The 21911-nt window shown below is 45.6% G+C and overlaps 1 protein-coding gene across 1 annotated transcript; it reads left to right on the top strand.

The window, feature by feature from the left end:
- Positions 1 to 9307: 9307 nt before the first annotated feature.
- Positions 9308 to 20239, top strand: LOC102562523 (lysozyme g). The gene is made up of 6 exons (XM_059720984.1): positions 9308 to 9416; positions 12750 to 12824; positions 13571 to 13669; positions 15438 to 15637; positions 17967 to 18105; positions 19507 to 20239. The coding sequence occupies exons 2-6, from the start codon at positions 12782 to 12784 to the stop codon at positions 19638 to 19640; spliced, it is 615 nt and encodes a 204-aa protein (XP_059576967.1). The 5' UTR covers positions 9308 to 9416; positions 12750 to 12781; the 3' UTR covers positions 19641 to 20239.
- Positions 20240 to 21911: the final 1672 nt, after the last annotated feature.

The raw sequence follows: 21911 nt of genomic DNA, 5'->3' as shown, positions 1-21911 counted from the left end.
GGCAACCCCTTCCTTTTATTCTCACCCCACTTGTAGGGTCACATACTCAGTTCACCTGTCATCCACGTCACCTTCACTCCAGCTCCCATTGCTGCTGTTGCTGTCCTCAGTTCCATTTGTCTCTTCCTCTTCCTCGCTGTTGCTACCCCCTTCCCCACTAGGGTGAAGTTGGAAGATCCTGTGCCACATGTCTTTGTGCCAGGTGGCTTTAGCCACGTCCTCTCCATCCTCCACTACTGATTTCCAATTCATTACATCAGGACTGAAGGATTCATGTAGAGGTATAAAATAGGGAAGGTAGGGCTGGAGGTCCCGAAGGATCATAAGAAATTGATGAGAACAGTAAGAGAGAGAGACAGGATGGCGCCAATGGGAAACTTCACAGAAGGACAAGTGAAGAAGGTGTGGGGAATCAGAGAATCAGAGAATCATAGAAGTAGGGTCGGAAGGGACCTTGTAGATCTTCAGGTCTAACCTCCTGCCTGGGCAGGAAGAAAACTGGACTCAAATGACCCCAGCCAGGTAGGCATCAAGTCGCTTCCTAAAGATCCCCATGGTAGGAGCCAGCACCACTTCCTTTGGAAGTTGGTTCCAGATCCTAGCCGCCCTGACTGTGAAGTAGTTCCTATGGATGCCTAATCTAAACCTACTCTCCAACAACTTGTGGCCGTTATTCCTTGTTATCCCGGGGGGCGCTAGGGGAAACAAGGTCTCCCCCAACCCCTTCTGGTCCCCCCTAGTGAGTTTATAGATGGTCACCAGGTCTCCCCTCAGCCTTCTCTTGTGAAGGCTGAACAGGTTCAGGTCCCATAGGCTCTCATTGTAGGGTCTGCCCTGCTGTCCTTGGATCATGCTGGTGGCCCTCCTCTGGACCCTCTCAATGTTGTCCACATCCCTCTTGAAGTGGGGTGCCCAGAACTGGACACAGTACTCCAGCTGCGGCCTGACCAGTGTCACATAGAGGGGGAGGATCACCTCCTTGGACCTACTTGAGATGCACCTGCGGATGCACGATAAGGTCCGGTTAGCCCTGCCGACTATGACCTCGCATTGTCAGCCCACGTTCATCTTGGAGTCAATGATGACTCCGAGATCCCTTTCTGCCTCCATGCTCTCAAGAAGGGAGTTTCCCATCTTATAAGTATGCTGCTGGTTACTACTGCCCAAGTGCAGCACCCTGCACTTGTCAGTATTGAAACGCATCCTGTTTTTGTTAGCCCACCCCTGCAACCTATCCAGGTCTCTCTGCAGTCTTTCCCTCCCTGCTAACGTGCCCACCTCACCCCAAATTTTGGTATCATCAGCAAATTAGAACAGGTTGCTTTTCACCCCATCGTCCAAACCGCTGATAAAGAAATTGAACAGCGCGGGCCCAAGGACCGAGCCCTGGGGGACTCCGCTGCCCACTTCCCCCCAGGTCGAATATGACCCGTCCACCACCACCCTCTGAGTATGACCCTTCAGCCAATTCACAATCCATCTGACCGTGTAGGCATCGATGCCACAGTCACCTAGTTTTTTTTACCTACTGGTGGTGGGTAAACAACTAAAAGGTGAACATGCTGACCTAGTGTGAATGGTTGTAAGAAATATCTTGCCAGTGAGAGAAGGGTAACACAGACAGGGCTTGACAAGGGAGAGATGTGGGGAAGAAGAAACAGTGGGATGTGTTTTGGGAGTGTACATATGCAAAGTGGGCATGGCAAAGGGTCTGCCACTTTTTGAGTGTCACCAAAATAAACCAGTCATCAGGGCTATGCGAAGCTTCGGTCCCTGATTCGAGTCAGCAAAGATTCAACCCGATTCCGTGGCCGAATCTCCGAATCTGAATCAAATCAGAGGACCCTTTAATCTCTCCAAATTGAATCAGAATCCTCCAAATTGATTCAAAGAGATTCAGAAAGATTCAGCAATTTGGTCATAGACACATCTTTAAATGTTTTTTCTACATACCTCTAGGTACCAGGCAGCTCATGAATGCTGCAATGCTGGGGCAGATGGAGCATCCCACAGGAGCACAGAGGGCTCCCCAGGGTGCTTGGCAGCAGACCTGGAAGTGGACCAGAAGCACTTCCAATCCACTGACAGGTCCACCGGGGAGCACACAGGGGGGCTGATCGCCAAGCCAGAGGGGTGCAGGGGGGACCCCAGGTACGCTCCCCGGCAGACCCGGAAGTGGACCAGAAGTACTTTCAGTCCAATTCCGGGTTCACTGCTGAACACGTGGAGGGTCCCCCCCCCGCACTCCTGTAGGATGCTCCATCCACCCCAGCATCACAGCATTCAGAAGCCACGCTGGTACTTCGAGGTATGTAGAAAAAACATTTAAAGCTGTGTCTATGTCCAAATTGCTGATTCTCTGAATCAGCATCAAATCTTCAGATTTGGATTCAGCCAAGTTGAATCAGGGACAGTGATCCAAATCAACTAATCGAATCACTGTCCCTGATTTGGGCTGAATCCAAATCCGAATCAAATAGGGCCTGCTTCACACACCCCTACCTGCCATTAGCATGGGAGATGGTACTATATAGACTCATATCATAAGGAACAGAAGAAACATTATTAAGGACTTTTTTAGCATGTGTTAAAACTAGTTTATGGAAAGTAACAAACCTTTGGGTGTTTAAGGGGTTGGCTAAAAGAGAGTGCCTGAAGCTGGGCCTGCATGACCTGAAATACTACATCAATAGGGGAAAAGAAAAGATCAAAAAGGAAGAGGCAGAGGAGAAGTGGAGGAAAAAAGACTGAACACACTTGTTTCACTAAACCAGAGATGGGAGGGGTGGAGAGTTTCAGGTGGTTACTGTGGTAACAGCTTTTCATGGGGTTCTGCATGAAGAGAAAGATTTCTGTGAGGGTTTGGTTTTTGTGGGAAGTTGATGTATGTTTGTAAAAAAAAGGTTCCCATCAGCACTGAAAGCCTGATCAGCACCTTAAAGGTAGATAAAGGGGTCAACAGAGCATCATTGGTATAAGGAGTGGTGGAGGAGAACCAAAACAATGGCAGTAGTGGCAAGCAGTAAGGAGGAGGAAAGAGGACTGAAGAGCGGAAAAGAAGTATCAGAGACAGATGATGAAAGGACAAAGGTGGAGTGGTTGAAACAAAAGGTAAAGTCAGCAGCAGTGTTGACAGTAGTGATGATGGCTGCAGCAGCGGAGAGGAAGAAGGCAATCACAGAGGGATGACAGGAGAGGAGGAATGACATGCGGCAGGTTTAGACACTTCTGGCCCACCAGGAGTGGTATGGCAAGAAGACATGAAAAATGAAATGAGGGACTTCAGTAGTGATCGAAGGCTGCTGGTAAAAGTGGTAGCTGTCAGCAACAAAATAGAGACAAGACCAGAGATGAGCAAATATGGCGTTTTGGAAAAGATACTGTTTGGGATGTTGGGGTTGCAGGCAGAGCACCTAAAAACCCTGATTACACACCAAAACTGGAAGGCATGGATTTTCACGTTCTGGAGTGGAGAAGGGTATAAGAACTTTTGGAAGAAATATGCAGAGGAAAGTGGGACAGAAGAATTAAAAGGGATCAGATTCACCATAGGTGAAATAACAAGAGAAAGGGTGATTATAGTTAGATTGTATCCATATTTGATACACAAGGACAACATAAGAAGGTGGATGGAAATGTACTGCCAAAGGGTAACGTGGGTGAACAAAGTATGGGACAAATATGGTATCTGGACAGGGGCATGGCAGGTGTATGTAGTGTTAAAAATGGAGGTGGCACACCTCCTATCTGTGATCCAGGTGGGAGCACACTGGGGATTCATAAATTATTTTGGACAACTACAAAAATGCAGCAAATGCAGAAAGGTGGGGCACTTATCTGCAAAATGCCTCCTAACAATGTGTTCTGGTGTGAAGGGAAGGAGCATAGAGCAGAGTGCCAAGAGACCCTAAAATGCAATAGATGTGGTGGGGTGGATCAGTTATACTGCAGGTGTCCCAAAGCATATGCAAGCAAAGTTAGACCCCCTGAGGAACAGCAACAATCAGAAAGGGAAACTGTGGGAGAAAAGGGGGCCGAGACAGAGACAGGAATGGTAGAGGAGATTCCACAGGAGGGAGGAATGGGGAAAGATATCTGTGACTGCGGTGGCACAAGAAGAAACAGAAGAAAAAGAAGGGGAGCAGGGAACAGCAGTTTACACAGACATGGAGTTAGGGGAAGGAGGGAAAGAAGAAACTAAACAAGCACAATGGGAGCTGAGGAAGGCTCTGCTTAGAAAGCTAGCAGTTTACATGATTGGAAGAAGACTACAGATAATAGTGGGGGACTTCAATTGCATAACAGAAGTGGGTGACAGAACATGGGAAGAGATGGAGCTTTAGACAGTTCCAGATTGTTAGCAAATATAACGGAGGCCTCCGGATCTGCGCCGGAAGACAGGAGGCTGCCGCTGTTGCCTGGGACCATCACTGGGTGCAGCCCCGCACCCAGCACTGAGGAAGACAGATGCTGCCACTGGCTCCAGGCAGCAGAGGCAGCTGCCTGTCATCGGGTACTGATCCGGAGGCCCATACCCCTGGGAGGACTGCAGGGCTGTACCAGTCTCCTCCCAGGGGTGCAGGCCCCTGGATCTGCGCTTGATGACAGGAGGCTGCTGCTGCTGCCTGGGACCAGTGCTGGGCCCAGTGGCAGGAGGCTGAGCTCCATGGGGCTGTGGAGTCACTCGGAGTTCAGCTCGGCGGCAGGAGGCAGGCAGAGCTAGAGCTGTGCTCCACCTCCTGCCACTGGGATGAGCTCCATGGAGCCCAGTACTGGGTGTGGGCTATGCCCAGCACCAGTCCCAAGTGGCAGTGGCAGCCTCCTGTCATCCGGCACAGGTCCAGGGGCCTGCACGCCTGAGAGAAGTCCAGCACAGCCCCGCAGCCCTCCTTGGGGTGTGGGGCCCCAGATCTGTGCACAGATGACAGGAGGCTGCCGCTGCCAGCAAATTTTGCTTTCAAAACTTTGAGGTGCAATTTCTGAGAAACCGCCACTGGGATGAGCTCTGCCTCCCAACACCAGGATGAGCACCATGGGGCTGCAGAGCCACTCAGAGCTCAGTCTGGTGGCAGGAGGTGTAGCACAGCCCTAGCTCCGCCCGCCTCAGCAAAGCCCAGAGGCAGGAGACAGGCAGAGCCAGGGCTGTGCTCCACCTTCTGCTGCTGGGCTGAACTCCATGGGGCTGTGGAGCTGCTCGGAGCTCAGCCTGGTGGCAGGTGGCAGAGTGCAGCCCCACCTCTGCCCACCTCCCACCACCAGGCTGAGCTCCATGGGCTGCAGAGCCGCATGGAGTACAGCCCAGTGGTGAGAGGTGGGCAGAGCTGGGGCTGTGCTCCACCTCCTGCTGCCGGGCTCAGCTCCATGGAGCCCAGCGCTGGGCTCCATGTACCAGGCAACAGTGGCAGCCTCCTGTCATCCAATGCAGATCCAGGGACCCACACCCCTCAGAAGAGTCCAGCACAACCCTGCAGCCCTCCTAGGATTGCGGGCCTCTGGATCTGCACCTGGATGACAGGAGGCTGCTTCTGCTGCCCAGGGTCAGCGGCAGCACCTGTCTTCCCTGGCACTGGGTGTGGGCTGCACCCAGCAATGGTCCCAGGCAGCAGCCTCCTGTCATCTCGCATAGATCCAGGGGCCTGCATTCCCAGGAGGAGTCCAGTACAGTCCCACAGCCTTCCCAGGGGTGCAAGCCCCTGGCTCTGCATGCTGGATGACAGGAGGCTGCCACAGCCGGCAAATTTTGCTTTCAAAACTTTTAGGTGCAGTTTCTGAGAAACCTCTGCACCTATCTCCTTGAAGTTTGGCAGGATTCATGCTCTCAGAAGGGGCTACCATCCCTGCAATTTGCATCTGAGTCAGGCAAGAAATGACAACGTTTTAAGTATTTTCATGATTCCCCATTATAGCCTATGGGCGAAACGTCAAAACGAGTTGAAACAGCAAAACAGTTTCGACAAAACAAAACGGGACAGTACTTCGAAACAAAATGAAATGACAAAACAAAACGCTGTCCCTTTGAAATGGTGAAACAGACATCGAAACAAAATGTTGGTGTTTCTCACAGCCCTAAAGTAATGTGCTTTGCACTAAAAACTATAGTCAAAAGCTGTATTACCTCAGTGGTCTCATGGTGTGACTGCAGCTCTGTGTACCCCTGGAAACTTCCCAAACACTTATCTTCACTGAGGGAGTTGGAACTTTAGCCTGTGAAGTATCTGGGTTCTATCCTATTCCCCACTCTGCCTCTCCTATCTGCAGATCACGTGCCCCAGAGGCTCTTCCTGGCAGCAACAAGAGCTACTGCAGTGCCCTAGTGACTGCAGTAGGTGCCTGCTGTCCACAATGGGTGGTACAGCATCCTACAGCACATCACCTGTGCAACACCTTGTGCCTGACAGCTGTGCCATTAGTGGTAGACATAGCCTTAATTGGGCAACCAAACTTAAAGGGATTTCTCAGTTTGTCTCAGTATATAAGTATAAAGTCAGTATATACTTTAACTTTCAAATATTGAACTTCCAGAACTTTGGCAATTCTCCAGACCATCACTAGGTTGAATGTGAATGATTTTGACGAAAACTGGACAAGCCATTTGAATTTACTGTATTTTCTCAGATACAACATACCTTTTCCTCAAAATCAGCCCCCCAAAACTGAATTGTGTATTAAGCAAGGAAGCTGATTTTCTTTTGCCCAAGATAGAAGCACCCTGCTTTGATCCCTGCTCTTCAGTGCAGCAGCTCTGACATTACTTTTCAAGCAGTTGAAGAGTGATCCATTGTTCTTCACTTCACCAACATTAAAGATCATCTCTCCTTTTTAATGGTCTTGATGTTCCACTAAAGAAGCTAACTTTTCTTAGAGGAAGTTTGCTGTCTAATAGGGCTTTTGGTTTCTTCTCCTATTTCACAGCTCTTTAGCTCAAGGGGTGCCTCAAGTTTAAAAATGTTAAGAACCACTGTTCTAGTGCAAGTAATTATGTACAGGCATGTATTATTAATGTATAATCAGTATCAGGTGACTCTACAGCTTTGCTTTTTGATTGGAGTAGGGAAAGGGCACTGGTGGTCATGTGCCCAAACTAGCACTTTACTGCAAACTGTTTGAACACCCAGGCACACTAGATTCTGGCCCTTTGTCAGACAGTATTTTGCCCCAAGTATACCATCTCTAGCAAAAACGCAAGTGATAGGCAGAATTACTTGTGTGTAGTACCATCTATTAAGGCTCTGTCAGGGAAGGAAGATTCATTGTCTACACTGGTGCACCTGAAGGCTTAATATAACAAGAAGAAAGTAAGGCCGTAACTCAAAACTGAGATCTAGCAAGGCTTATGATGTATGTAACCCTGAGTGCGATGCTACTTGTGCCCTCACCTGAACAGTGGGATCCTGGGGTACCTGGTGGCCCTGCTCAGCTCCCTGTGTAGCTGCTTCAGGGTCTCTGAGCAAAGATCTCCCCTTATAATCAAACAACCTTGCAGACCATTATAAAACAGGATTTAATTATTTACAAGGTAACATATAACCAATGCAATAAAACGTTAGACCGCATGACCTGGCGATGGTGGCTTAAGGGTTAATGCTTCTTGGATACACATTACACTAGGGGAAGGTATACAAATTTCCCACAATAAATAAGGAACCAATACATAAATACATTGATACTCCAACTAATAAACCATCAAGAACTTATTTACACAGTCTATAACTTGTACACTGTGTACTGAGGACCCTGTGTGCACTGCCCCTGGCTGGGTGTCTGAGGGAGCAGGACTGCGTCTGTGTCCCAGCACAGGAGCCATGGGTGGTCCCTGCTGCTGGCATCCCTCTCTGAGCTCCAGGGGTCTCCATGCAGCAGGTAGTGGCCTCTCCCCTGCAGTCCCTGCAAGAGAGCTGATTCCTGCCCAGTCCCTCGTCCCTGGCTCAGCAGGGAGCAAGACACTCTAGTTTTCTGCTACTCAATCTTCTGTCCTTTATTGATACAAAACCCAATGCCTTTATGTCCTCTATTTCTCTCTTCAAGAGAAAACTAGAGGAATAAAGGCATTCAGTTATGTATCAATAGAGGACAGAGGACAACCAGACTCTATGATGGCCACCCTAGAGCAGTGTCTGGGCTGCAGGTTGTAATAGGTTCCCCTGCTCAGCACAGCCTCAAGGCACCTGGCAAATGCAGCCCCTCCTTGGGCCCTGCCTGCCCCAGGGCTTCTGGTGGCTGGAGCAATCTCTGCCTCTCTAGCCCAGGGCTCCCTCCAGCACCTGAGCCTGCCCCTCCCCAGGGCCTTCTCACTCATGGGGGAAAAACCAGGGCAGTCTCCAACGGTCTCCCCCTGGCTCTGCATCCCCCTCCCCTGCTGTGCTCACCCAGCCACACAGGGGCTTGCAAGAGGCTCTTCCCAGGCTGGGAGTCTCACTCTTCTCTTGTTCTGCCCCTGCAGGGCTCCCAGGGGGAAAGGAGGGAGAAGGACACAGTACAGCACTCCCCATGCAGCCTCTGGCTGCTGCTTCTGCAGGGCTCTGCCAGGGGCTCTCGGCGGGGCAGCCACAGGGAGATCCTTTTCCTGGTCTCCAGCCTGTCTCTCACCCCCTCTCTCTCTCCTTTGTTCTCCCCCACCCTGGGAAAACTGCTCCCCTCTTTTAACCAAGCCTCTCAGCCAATCCCAGGCCAAGGCTCTTCCCGGGCTTCTGCTAAGGTCTCATTCAAACCTGCTGGGGTTACATCACCCCTCCCACTTCCGAGAGGGCTACCTCCAAAGCAGCTTCACTCACTCTCAGGGCAAATGGTGTCCCTACTGCAGGGGTGGGCAATTATTTTGGGCAGAGGGCTGCTTACTGAGTTGTGGGAAACCATCTAGGGCCGCATGACAGGCCGCATGACAGGCAACCCAGGGCAGATAAATATTAAGTTTCTAAATTTTTTTAGGGGCCCCACAGGCTGGATTGAATGCCCTGGCAGGCCACATCCAGCTCCCAGGCTGCATTTTGCCTACCCCTGTCCTACTGGGACAAACTCTGTCTCTTCGCACTCTGCCCCTCTGCAGGGCAGCCCTTCCTATTCCTTCAGGTGGGTCCATTCGTAATGCTGCTACATGTAGAAAGCTGGCCGGAGTAAGGTCTGAAACCTAGTGGGCCTTAGCATAAATACAGGATGTTTAGTCAACCTTCAACTGTCAGTTATAAACCAGTTAAGCAAGGATGGCATAATAAACCACAATCCTATGCAGAAGAGGTGTTTTGAATATTTGGGGGGTAAAATAGGGAAGTAAAGGAGTTGACAATTGCAGCAAAAAGAGGGCAAGCAGGTACAAATACATGCAAACTTGTGCCACAGCTTTTGGGAGAGGCAGAAAACATTCCAGTGCTGACTACTTGACGGCCAGCCCACCAGCACCTTTCTTCTTTCAGTAGAAGAATGTAAGTAGCATTATTGTCATGGCAACTGCTTAGCTTGTCTGATTTTTCTTTTTTTTTCTAAAGCCATGTTGTTTGACTTTCATATACAGATTTTGTATTCTCCTCTGTCTGTCTTTGGAGGGCCCTCTACTAATCATTTTTTTTAAATGGAGCTGAATTGGGGCCAAAGAAGTCTATGCCTACTTTGCTCTTTTTCCTGTGCTCGACATTATTCTGGATTTTGCTGGTGGACAGAAACAGTTCTTTTTTTTTGCTGGAGCCTCTGGCTTTCAGGTCTAATGCCCTTTCTCCTCAGGATATCCTTTTTATAGTAGTTTAGATTCTGCATCTTGTTTGGATGGGTGACTTCCTTTGCTCACTCTAGTTGCTTTTCTCAAAGGCTATAATTCTGGGATTTGCACAACCCTTCTCTGAGATTTTTCTCAAAGAAACAAATCACTGTCTTTAGGATTCAGTTAGTCAGGTCCTAAAATTGCAGGATAGGTCCTTTGTTCTCAGATCAGTGTATTTTTACCTTCTTGGTACTATTTATAAACATCTCTCACATTATCATTTTCACATGGGCTAGGGACAGACATTACACATAAACCGGTTTAAGTGATCAGAAACTGGTTTAAAGCTGTAACAAAACAGATGTTCAGTGTAGATAAACCAGTTTGAAAATGGCTGAAACTGGTTTGACATAAACCTGATTGAATGTAGTATCTGATTTGGCTCAAATCAGTTTATGCAATGTCTGTCCCAGACTCCTTGCTGGTTTAAGATAAATCAGAGTCCTCCATCATCCCATCATGCTCTCTGGCTGGGTGGGGCTCTGCTCCATAGCAGGGCTGGCCCCTCCCCTCTGCTGCCTCACTGGAGCTCAGCAGTCTCTGCAGGCATCTGCCTGTCTTCTGCTCCCCTGCTCCCCGCCACACCCCCTGCTAAGCAAGCATTCTCCCCCTCACAGACACCTCATCTAGCAGACCACAGGCTGGCTACAGTTCATGCTATGGGAGACGACAGAGGCAGACAGGCTTTTTGGAGCTATTCAACAGGTCCTTCCTTGGAAAAACTGTTTGATCCCCCCTCCCCTCACCACTCCCTGCTAAGCAGGAATTCCCCCCTCCCCTCTGCCTTGTGGAGAAGGTATCTGTGTATTAGCTAGTACACCACATTCTGGGTCTATGCTGAATCAACAGGCAGAATCAACAGGTAGCTGGTAATGTCCCTCTGTTTTCTTCATAGAGTGATAAACACTGAGATGGGGTGACACTGTTATCAGCCCCCACACCCCTGGCTAGCTTGCCTGTCAGTTTGCTGCAGTGCAGGCAGTATACAGAAGCAGGGAGGGAGACTAAAAAGCTCTGTATCATCAACAGATGCATGCACTGCACACCCCACCTTTGCCTCAGTGCTAGCTGGGGGCTGGCAACACTCCTGCCCCTTCAGCAGCAAGCTGGGAAAAGCCTGGGACTGCAGGCAGGCTGGGAGTTCACACCCCTCCCTAATCAGAGCCTCCTGCTGGGACCTGGCCACACCCTCCTCAGCTCAACTCTGCAAGGGAAGAAAGGGCTGCTCTAGCACTTCCTGGCTTCCAGCCTGAGCCACTGCAGGAATGTGCCCGAATTTCCTCAGTCCAGATGGACTGTCTGAATGGTTGGAAACTAGTTCAGCCTAGCCAGGTTAAACTAACCTGCAAAGGTTGAATCAATTCAGGTTGTCTTTTTTAATGTCTTTCCCTAGCCCTGGAGTGCAGGACTTCTCAAACTTCTGAGGCACATTTTCATTGTCAGCTTCCTGTGTCTGAGCTAAGTAAAACTCTTCAAGTGCTTTAAAACAAGCCCATGTCCCCAGAGCCTCTCTGGAGAGGAGTCTATGATACCAGAACAAGATTGGAAAAAAACATTGCAGGAATTCTTTATCTTCATTTTTTTACAATGCCACAGGCTTTTTTTTAGGAAAGAGACTCAGAAACAAAAGGAACATGTGAAAAGAGACCCCAATGAAAAATAGTTGAGATTTGAAGTCTGAGTCACAGCAAACTGTGGGATTGTGGAATCACTTTCCTCTATGCCAGCTTCCACAAGGACACAGGGTGGATTTTATTTTCATTAGAAAATGTTACATTACATTTCATCCTCTGAGATCACATTAATGTTTAGAGTAAATAGGGAAGGATCTTCTTGTATATACAACGCTCTTCAAAACATCAGTCTTTGGCCAAAATACAAAGTGAAGGGAAGCAAGTAAGAAATTAAAGTAAAAAAAGGAAGTCACCCATCCAAACAAGATGTAGAATCTAAAATAAAATATTCAGCAGATATATCACTTGTCACAAGCAGAATTCACAATGACTATCACAACAGTACTACAAATGGAATGTTTATTATTAAACAAAAACCAAGTATTTTCCCTTGCAAATAAAGAATAGCTCACTCAGAATATGATCTATTCCTTGATCTATACATGGGTAAAATTCAATAGGCAGTAATCCAAGGCCAAATTCTGCAGTCTCTACTATTGAACATATAAGGCATTTCTTAATGATACAATAGGCTTAATGGAGAATTAGAGCTAGAAAGAGCTAACACAAATGGTGGGAGGTTATCATATCCTGCCCCTGCTCACAGATATAGCATAAACTATAATAAACACCATCACAGTGGCCATGTCTACACGAGATGCTTACTGTGCAGTCACTACTGCACACTTATTTAGCACTTGCATACACAAGTGCTAAATGACTGTGTAGAAACCGGAGTTACTGCACAGTAATGTTGCCAAACAGCTTTTAGGTGATGCTGACTGTGCAGTAGCTCATTACTACTGTGCAGTACCATCATGTCGCACTTCGTGCCATGCAACACACCTGTGCAGTAGTAACAAGCTACTGCACAGTCAGCATCTCATGTAGATGCAGCCAGTATGTAGTAGGTGACCTGGCAGAAGCTAAAGGTTCTGATAATTTTGAAGGGGAAACAGCTGCAGGTAATTCTGAATACAGTTAATCATAGTAATTCCAAATCAAATATTCCTGGAGATTATAGTTTTGAAGACAAATAGGAAGAGAAATTAGAATATCAACAAGGTTGCATTATGAAAGCTTGATTCTGCATCTATTCTCTCCTCTCTCTTCTGCACTCTTTGTATGCTTTGTCAGGGAAAGGCAGAACTATTATCGTGGTCTCTGTCATGGCTACCCATACACCAAGCCATAGAATTGCTTTCTACTTCAGTATGTGCACATTCGGTCAGGAAAAATACCCCATTGTTCAGAAAATGTTGTATTTGAATTTAGTTAGGGAACATTTCAATACCTTTCTTTTTCACGTTTGCTGTTTTTGATTTCAGATTTTCTTCTGTGCTCAGGAACAACCATCCCCATGTATCTGACACTAATCATTTTGGGCCTAGCTGCCCTTATTGGTGAGTTTGGAGCTCCCTCTGGTTCACTAAACTTGCTGCCAAGACAACTGAGTAAGAGATTTGGGGACACATAAAATGTTAAGGTTATGAGCAAACCCTCAGATTAAAGAAGGTTCACCAGGCCTAGAACAGCTGCTCATGTGCCCACAATTACCCTACAGCAAGTAAAAGCTACATGGGGTCAATCTAGCCTAGCCTGATTAAAGAGTAAATTGACCTGGTAAAATACTCTTACTGTGAGGTAATTCAAGGCACATGATCAGTTACCATGTATCATTTTTTTCATGCAAAGTCCATAACTCCTGATACCTTTCCTGCATTTGCTCTCCATACCCTAACACGTTTCATTGGTATTTCCACAAATCCTAGCTGTGTACATGGACATAGGGAATGAGTTCAACAGTCAATGGAATCAAATTAGAATCCATCATATGATGGAGCTCATAGTACTTAGCGAGACACTTGCAGAATGGGGACAGGATGTGTCCTGTGATGGGCACTTGGGCATAGAGCTCACGATGTTTTTCTCCCTTGGGTCTTGGAGAACACAATGAAAGATCCATCTCTTTGAAAAGGGTATCACCCTCAGTAGAGGCAGTCCTTTCTGACTGACAACCTCCCTAAAACCTATGAAATACAAAGTACTCCATCTTGACAAGAGTACGGTTAATGACTCTGAATTTGCCTACCTTTACTTCTGCTCACAAAAGCTCCTTAATGTAAAAATTCTCTATCTAACTCTTCAGACACTTCCAATCAGTCTGGATGCTATGGTGATATAAACAGAGTTGATAGCACTGGGGCATCTTGTCAAACTGCAAAAGCAGAAGGCTTAAAATACTGCGGTGAGTATGATTGTGTTTTCTGGCTCAGTTTAGAATACAAGGTAATCACTATAATCCACAGCTCTTGATTTCTTCCAAGCAATGAAAAAGGGATTAATTGATTAAATCTCATAACTAGAGCGATCAATCATACGTCCTGGATTAGCCAGGACAATCCCAGATTTCAGAGGCTGTCTCAGCATCTCAGCCATTGGAGAAACTTGAAGCAAGATTGCTGGGAACCCACCTGGGTCAGGAGCTGGGCTTGTGCAGGTGGGTTTCTACCAATCCAGGCCACTTTTGAATCCGTTTTCTCTAGGAAGCCCAGCCAACAGGCTGCTCCCTGGTCCAGACTCCATTGGGCTGTGAGCAGAGTTGCTTGTGCGGGGGGGCGGGGATGCTTGGGGGCACTGGCGGAGAGCAGTGTCCTGCCTGGCCCTGCTCCTGGGATGTATGGGTTTGGGGCAGGGGGGTCAGGGCATCTGTATTTGAGGGGGGGGGGGGGGTGTCCTGCCCAGCCCAGCTCTTGGAAGCTACAGGGGTGGGGGGAAGAGGGCATGCATGCATTGTCCTTCCCAATCCTGACCCTAGCCGCTCTCCCCCCCCGCCCCATCCCAGATTTCCCTCAAATTATTATGGTCACCGTACTTATAACATCCCTCCAGCAAAAATAATCCTATTTTGTTTTCACTTATCAGACAACTACCAAAATGGTGTTGCTCCGTTGGCATTAGACAAGTCAAATGAATGATCATTTTAATCCAGAAAGTAAGGAATCCATTTTTATATTAGCAGGTTCTGATCCTTCTATATGTTTTTGAAGCAATCAGACCTTAAATTGAAGTCATAAGTGCTGGGATGGCTATAAACCTCAGAAGGCCTAGCTCTAGGTGGTCCTGAATTTTAAAATTCGGCCAAAGAGACCACTCCAAAGCTGTGCAGTAAATCAACAATGGAGCTGACTGAGAGATTCCTGGTTTCCCATCTCTTACTTAGCCATTCCTGAGCACTGCTGTCAGTACCAGCACTGCTAGTAAACTTGAAGGAATACCTTATTCTGATTGTTTCAAAAATATAGTAGGATTTAAAACACAGACTTCGCTCAACTAGGGGTGAAGTTACACATTACACTTAAACCATACTAAGGACACTTAAAACACAAGTGTCCACACATTAAAGATGATTAACTTGTGCTAAGCACCCTCCTTAGCTTGTGTTAGGGTAACTTCAGCACATTCTAACTTTGATACTAATTAGCACTCCACAGATTTAGTATGGTTTTAGTGTAATGTGTAATTTCACCCCTATAGGATTTTCTCTAAGTGCAGGATGGGCTGATGTTGAGGCTTCAAAAGAGAAAAGGAGTAGAAAATGCAAGTATGAGGACTACTACTCCCTCTACCACAGATATGTCTCTTGGGGGTGTAAAAAAACACAATTTGTTTGACTTTGGGTCCCCCTTTCAACTCTGAACCTCCATACTTCTGCTTCATCCTTCTGTCTGCAGACAAGATCCTTGCCTAGAGGGTCCCAGGTGCTGTCTGTTCCTCCACTAAGACAGTGCACAATTCCCCTTCACTGCCCCAGCAAATCCATACCCATTCTTCCTTGACTCCAACAATACGGATAAGCACCAATGTTTTCCATATCATTTCAAGTCACGTGTCTTTTTCACCTTGATACTATATACATGATTCATAAGTTAAAATGCACAACCTAACTCACACAGTGTCTACCTAGGGTGACAAATAGTTCTGAAATTAAATAATGAAAACCTTTACTTGTACAGGAGTTCCAGCTTCTCAAAAGATTGCTGAGAAGGATCTAACCAGAATGAATAAATATAAAGACATCATTAAAAGTGCTGGCAGAAAACAGTGTGTGGATCCAGCTGTGATTGCTGGCATCATCTCTAGAGAGTCACATGCAGGAGCTGCCCTAGATGCTAATGGCTGGGGTGACGGGGGAAATGCCTTTGGTTTGATGCAAGTGAGTAATTTACAACAATCTTAGAACAAGATAGCATGAATGGGTGTTATAGGCAAGAAGACAGCCTTATTTCTCAATAGTGCAGCTACTCCTGATGTCCATACCATTAAAATAAACTAGGTTTGCAGCAGCACCATGTTGACTAGCACACAGGACAACTGAAATCAGCGAGCAAGCTTCTTTAGCATGTTGACTTCTGTTTGGATAGTGTTTTTCAGCCTGTGATCCGCAAACTATATCTAAGGGGTCCACAAAAGATTACTAGTAGTCAAAAGTATGTGAATACCCACTCTTACAATTCAAAGGGGTCAGTACCTTTATTTGAAATTTCCAAAGGGGTCCCCACCTCCATTTTTTAGGGGTCTGCAAGTGAACAAAGGTTGAAAACCACTGTGTTAGGGACTGTCTTTTAACCTTCTAAGAGGCTGTGCATTTTACCCTACCACCCAGAAAGTCCATTCTCTTGTGGCAACATTTGTGAAGGGGAAAGCCTCACATTAAGGAACTAGGTGAGTCTGCATTCTCATCATAGTAAGTTTATATTTGATCTTTTCCATTACTTTCCGAATTCCCTGGTCGCAGTGGCAGCATGTTTAAATGTGTATGGAATTCTGTACTGAAACACCCTCTCCCATGCAGTACCTCAAGGTTTGATTTTAAAAGGTCCTGAGACATGTAATATTCAGCTTCTGTGTGTGCCCACAAACACTTTAATCTCAACAGGGCTGAGCACCTCAGTGCCCATCTTACCCCCATTGTCTAGTGCAGGGGTTGTCAACCGGGGGTCTGTGTATCCCCGTGGGTACTTGGGAAGGCCCTAGGGGATTCACATGAATGGGTGGGGATGGAGTGCCATTACCTACCACCCCACACCACCGCCTCTCAGGAGCAAGGCTGGGGCAGGGTGAGGGCAGCAGCACCCCTCTGTGGGCTACACAGGTGCCATTGTCTACTGGTACCTAACAGATAGACTTACCTCCACCTACCTCCACCCAATCTAGGAAGAATCCTCATAGCATGTTTACCTATGAGGCAGTGACAGCTGCATTTTCATTTAAAGCACAAAAGGGAAGGATTGGAAAGGATGTGGCCCCTTTTACATACAATTTAGTAGTTAGAGCGCTCCCCCATGATGTGAGCGTAATTCCCACTTCTGCTGCGGGGGATTCAAACCTTTGCCACCTTCAAACCTAACCCCCTAAGCCTCCAGCCTATTGTGTGGTGGGGCTGGATTGCATTCTCTATTCAAGATTCACCAAGTCACAGTATGTGAGGTGCATGACTTCAGCTTAGTGTTTAGGGCCCTCACTTGGAAAAGTGAACTTCTGGGTTCTGAGCACAGTTCCCCTTCTGTTAGCACCGCCAATATCTAGTAGTAGAAGCTAGAAGCTTCTACAGAGAAGCTCACGGGGCATTCTGGCAAAGAGTTGACACAATAAAAGCTAGTTTAATCCGTTGAAAGGGCAGTAAACTGCCTAAACTTATTGGGGTAAGTCTTATCTCACCTTTACATGTGTAAGCGGCACTAATATAGCTACTTAACTGCAATACTTGGGACTTCTGCTAAATTTAGATCCTATTTCTACCTGTGGTAGAACAGGATCATCCTATACACATGCTAGCCAGAACTCATGCAGAGGAGCAAACCCCTCTCACCTTTTAGCCCAATAGCCTTGTGATTAAAACACTTGTGTAGGGAGGCATTCTAGATTCAAGGTTTTGATCACCCAGAGGGTTTGGGCCTCTATCTCCTGCTTCTCAGAAAAGTGCCTTAACCATGGCACAGCGAGACCTGAGTTCTGGCCCTGATCACTCTGCCATTGGGACAGAAACAATTCCATTCCTGTTGATTGGCATTACCCAGTGAATATTAAATGCATTGTTTGGTGGGCTAATTTCAGGAGGGGAGCGGTTAGCAATGCCTAGCCCATGGCCTGGTGATTAAACCATGTTATTAAGAAACAGAAACCTATAGCTTCAAATTCCCTCTAGGTGACCAGCAGCTTAGAACCTAGCAGGCTCTTAGGTGGCAGGACCCTCCTGCAGCATCAAACACCCACTAGTCATAGTTTTACTCTAACGAAAGCTTTGGACTTAATAGACATTATATAGGTGCCAGGCATTTCTATTTCCGGCACTTATGCAAACTTAATGAAGCCTAATAAGCCTATTCAGAAGGGAAATGCAGGGGGGTGCAGTTACATAGAATGAAAACTGCATGTAAAGGCCAAAATTGTAGTTACAAGGTTACATAGGTACTTGGTTGCATACAAGATTTAGCCCATCATCTTTTACCTTAGAGTAGTAATGTTTCCTTGGTTTCTTCTAGGTTGATAAGAGGTATCATAAACCCACTGGGGCATGGAACTCTGAGGCTCATCTCATCCAGGGCACACAAATCCTTGTGGGTATGATTAAGGAAATCCAGAGAAAGTTCCCAAGGTGGACTAAAGAACAACAGCTGAAAGGTGAAGTATGGAATATATTCAGGCTATGAGACAAGGGAAATTCTAAGACACATATCCTATTAAATATCTTGTGTTACTGAACTTCTGCAAGAATCTCTCATAATTTTCACCATTGATGCAATTCTTCTGCTTCCTGATTTCCCAGAGCTTGGACAGTGAAACTAAATACATCTGTTTCACATTGGTTTTCCCTTTCTTTAGCACAATATTAGGTTTGAGTTTCCAACACTGCAGGGGAATAGTTACATCCAAAAAGAAATCCTGTATATACATCTGCTTTAATGTGCATTAACCTAATTTAATATGCATTGAAGCATCACAAAAAAACTGTGCTCTTTAACTAATGTGCATGAAAATAGACTTATGTGCCTTTTTCTAGTACTTCACAATGAAGGTACTAATTTAATGTGCATTACCTAAAGTGCATTAATGAATGTCTAGATGCACCCTTTATGTTGTTATTTGGGCCTCAATTATTTGGCCATGTCTGTGTCTACATGAGATGCTGAGTCCACAGTAGCCTGTGACAACTCTGCAGTAGTGTCATATGGCAGGAAACATGATGCAACTCTACTGTGCAGTAGTAATGAGCTACTGCATGGTCAGCATCACAAAAAAAGCCATCTGGTGACGCTACATCACAGTAGCTCTGGTTACTGTGAAGGCATTTAGTACTTGTTCATACAAGTACTAAATGATTGCACAGTCAGCATCTCATGTAGAAGCAGCCATGAAACTATCCTGAAGCCATTGAAGATAAGAAGTTTGGTATTTATTGAAACAGTGCCAGCATGTCATTCTGAATTTCTGTAGACATGCAGTCTTTTTGAAAACTATAGAAAGATCTCAAGAGAATTACAAGATTGTGCAGGTTAACATGAAAGATGGAACAGAGAAAATTAGCCTCCAGTGGTGAGCTCTGTGCTGCTAAATCTAGACTGATTCTAATATCTAGGTTAGCTCACTTACAGCTAGCTCAGGTGTTTATGATACACTGCAACATGCTGGCAGAGATTCAGAAAGAGGAGGAGAATGAAATCCATGCTTGTGTTTTAACATTCACCTACCATAGTTTTCATTCAGCCCTGAAAATGACTGTGACAAGGTTATTGGGTCTTCATTCATTAAGTGTGGGTGTGGGATGAAGAATGAGGCCTCCTGTTTGGACATGGTTAGCCAAATACATGCTATATTTTCACACAGCTACTGGTATCTGTGAATGTAAAACCATCAAATCCTGATTTTTGAGTGAATTTAGGATTTTATACATGTTCACACAACCTCAGTCTAATCAGATACACACAGTAAGAGAGCAATTCAGACATTTCCAAAAGCTCTTACAAACTAAGAGAGAATGTTTAGTTTGTTGTCTGTGTTTACACTTCTGATGCTTTGTTTCAGGTGGGATTTCTGCCTACAATGCAGGACCTCGAAATGTACAGACCTATCAAGGAATGGATATTGGCACAACCCACAATGATTATGCCAATGATGTAGCTGAACGAGCCAAGTTTTACAAGAAAAATGGATACTAACTGTGGGAATGCCCTTCTACTTGGATAAATTACAGTCCTTAAGTTGATTGGTCCAACTTTAATGAGAGATCTTGAACATTGCTTAATGTTACTGATTGTTTCTCTGAGCAATCCGGCTTCCTTGGTCTTACTATTGTCAATTTGTTGCCTTCCCAATTTAAAATGTTGCTTATTTCGTTATTTGTCATTTTGCTAAGAAATCAAAAGGGAAAGTTCTCTCTCTGGGGAATTCAGCTTTCATTTTCAATTTTTTTGTAAATTACTTTGAAAATGCATTCTTACAGCAGCTGGCTTTTGGTTGAAAATCTTCAGGTGCTATGCAAATTATGCATATGTATTCTAATTTCTACATTCATTCCTCTTCCCCACACCCCACTAGCCTTTCTCTCACCCACTGACTCCTCAATTTACATCTTCACTAACTGGCTTTCTTGCATGTAGACCAGTCTCTAGCTTCTTTACTGTTCGTGCCGTCCAGGAACAGCACAAACCAACTGCAGAGACTTCCTCAGTCTGACAAAGGATTGTTAAACCTGAAAGCTTGCTAAGAAATTTTTTTTCCAACTATTTAGTTGATCTAATAAAGGATATCAGATTTACCCAAAGAACCTTGTCTGCCTATGTCCTTAGACCAACATGACTACAACCTATACTTCTGAATGATGTGAGCATCAATAATCTGAAGACAGACTCAACCTACAGCACTGACTTCCAAAAGCGACAGCACTCCCACTGCACTATGTTTTAAGTAGACGTTTACTTACGAAGGGTGACTGTGTCCAAAAGCTTGCTAAGAACTTTTTTCCAGCTACTCAATTGGTCTAATGAAACATATCACATCTACCCAAAGAACCTTGCCTGCCTATGTCCTTAGATCAATATGGCTCCAACCAAAAACCTGTTTACATACTAACACTTGTTGAACATAATGCAGTAAAGCAAAATGCAAGAGCACTCTTAGAATTTGTACTCAAATTTGAACTCAAAGATGTTGCAAAAGCAGTTAGAAAATACACTGCAGAGCTGCTTTGCCAAGCAAATGAATTAAACAGTTATCATTAAAAAGTTAAGGAGGAAAGTTCAAGGAAATTTACTTTTATTATATGTATGCATACAAGTTTCTCTCCCTTTATACTGTACATGTGATCCTGGAAAACGGCACATAACTTGAATTCATGTAAAGGGAGTCCACTTTACAATATAACAAATGGGGATACATTCGAAGTCCTCAACTGTACTAACCCCAGACCCATTTCTACCACTCTTACAAGTCAATTTTGGTACTCACCAACAGCAAACAGTACACACAAGCACAGGGTGGTGGTGAATGTTAACATAATGGGGATTGCAACTACAGAAACACCTGTCTCAGACAGTGAGTGAGGAGCACAGATCCACACAGGAGACTATCTTTTGGTGTGCGTCACTCTCACAATGCACCACACAAAGCAGCTGACTGTGGGCTTCCACCACACCGATCGCATAAAAGTGAATTTACCTCACATATAATGAATTTATGGTATAAAAAGGGTCATCGCATAAGAGCGAATTTGCACATACAGAACCCGCACAAAGCGAGGGAAACCTGTATAATTTGTTGTTTATATGTATACATATAACGTATGCTGTTCCTCAAATTATAATTCACATCTGAACCTACATCTTCCCTTAATCACTTCAAAGTGTTTTGAGTCACTCTGTTAATTGCAAGATTTTACCTACAAGACACTAGATGTGTAGGACATTACCTCTCCAAATGATCTGTCACATAATAATAGAGCACTTATAAAAGGATTTTCCTTTCTATGCTACTACCTTGGCCTCTTATTTGATTACAAATATAGACTTAAATATTTAAAAACTAGTTAAATAAAACTTGCATACAACTGCTTGATTTTAATTAATATTTCCCTTATTAATCTGATCATAGCAAGGTTCATATTCCAGGAGTGGCCATGACACCCCCTGGTGACTACACAAACCTCACCCTACTCTTGCTCTAGGGTGCCCCCCCCTTCTCATTCATCTGTTACGCCTTGAAGTATTTGTTTGATTGAAAAGGAGGCTGATTTGTCTTAGATCAGTGGTTCTCAAGCTATGAGATAGGCCTCCCTGGAGAGGCATGGTGTCATGTCAAGGAAGGTGCGAGCAGTTAGTTTTGGAGGTTTTTTTGAGGAGAGGGCAGTGCCCCGGGCAGCAGGTAGGGAAGTGGGGGTGGCCAGGGGGAAGCTGCAGCTGCGCAGGACCAGGGAGCACAGGACCGGGGCCAGT

Source organism: Alligator mississippiensis, chromosome 1 (assembly GCF_030867095.1).
Source record: "Alligator mississippiensis isolate rAllMis1 chromosome 1, rAllMis1, whole genome shotgun sequence".
In the NCBI taxonomy this organism is placed as follows: domain Eukaryota; kingdom Metazoa; phylum Chordata; order Crocodylia; family Alligatoridae; genus Alligator; species Alligator mississippiensis.
The sequence above is the reverse complement of the archived record's forward strand: the minus strand, read 5'-3'. Positions and strand labels throughout refer to the sequence as shown.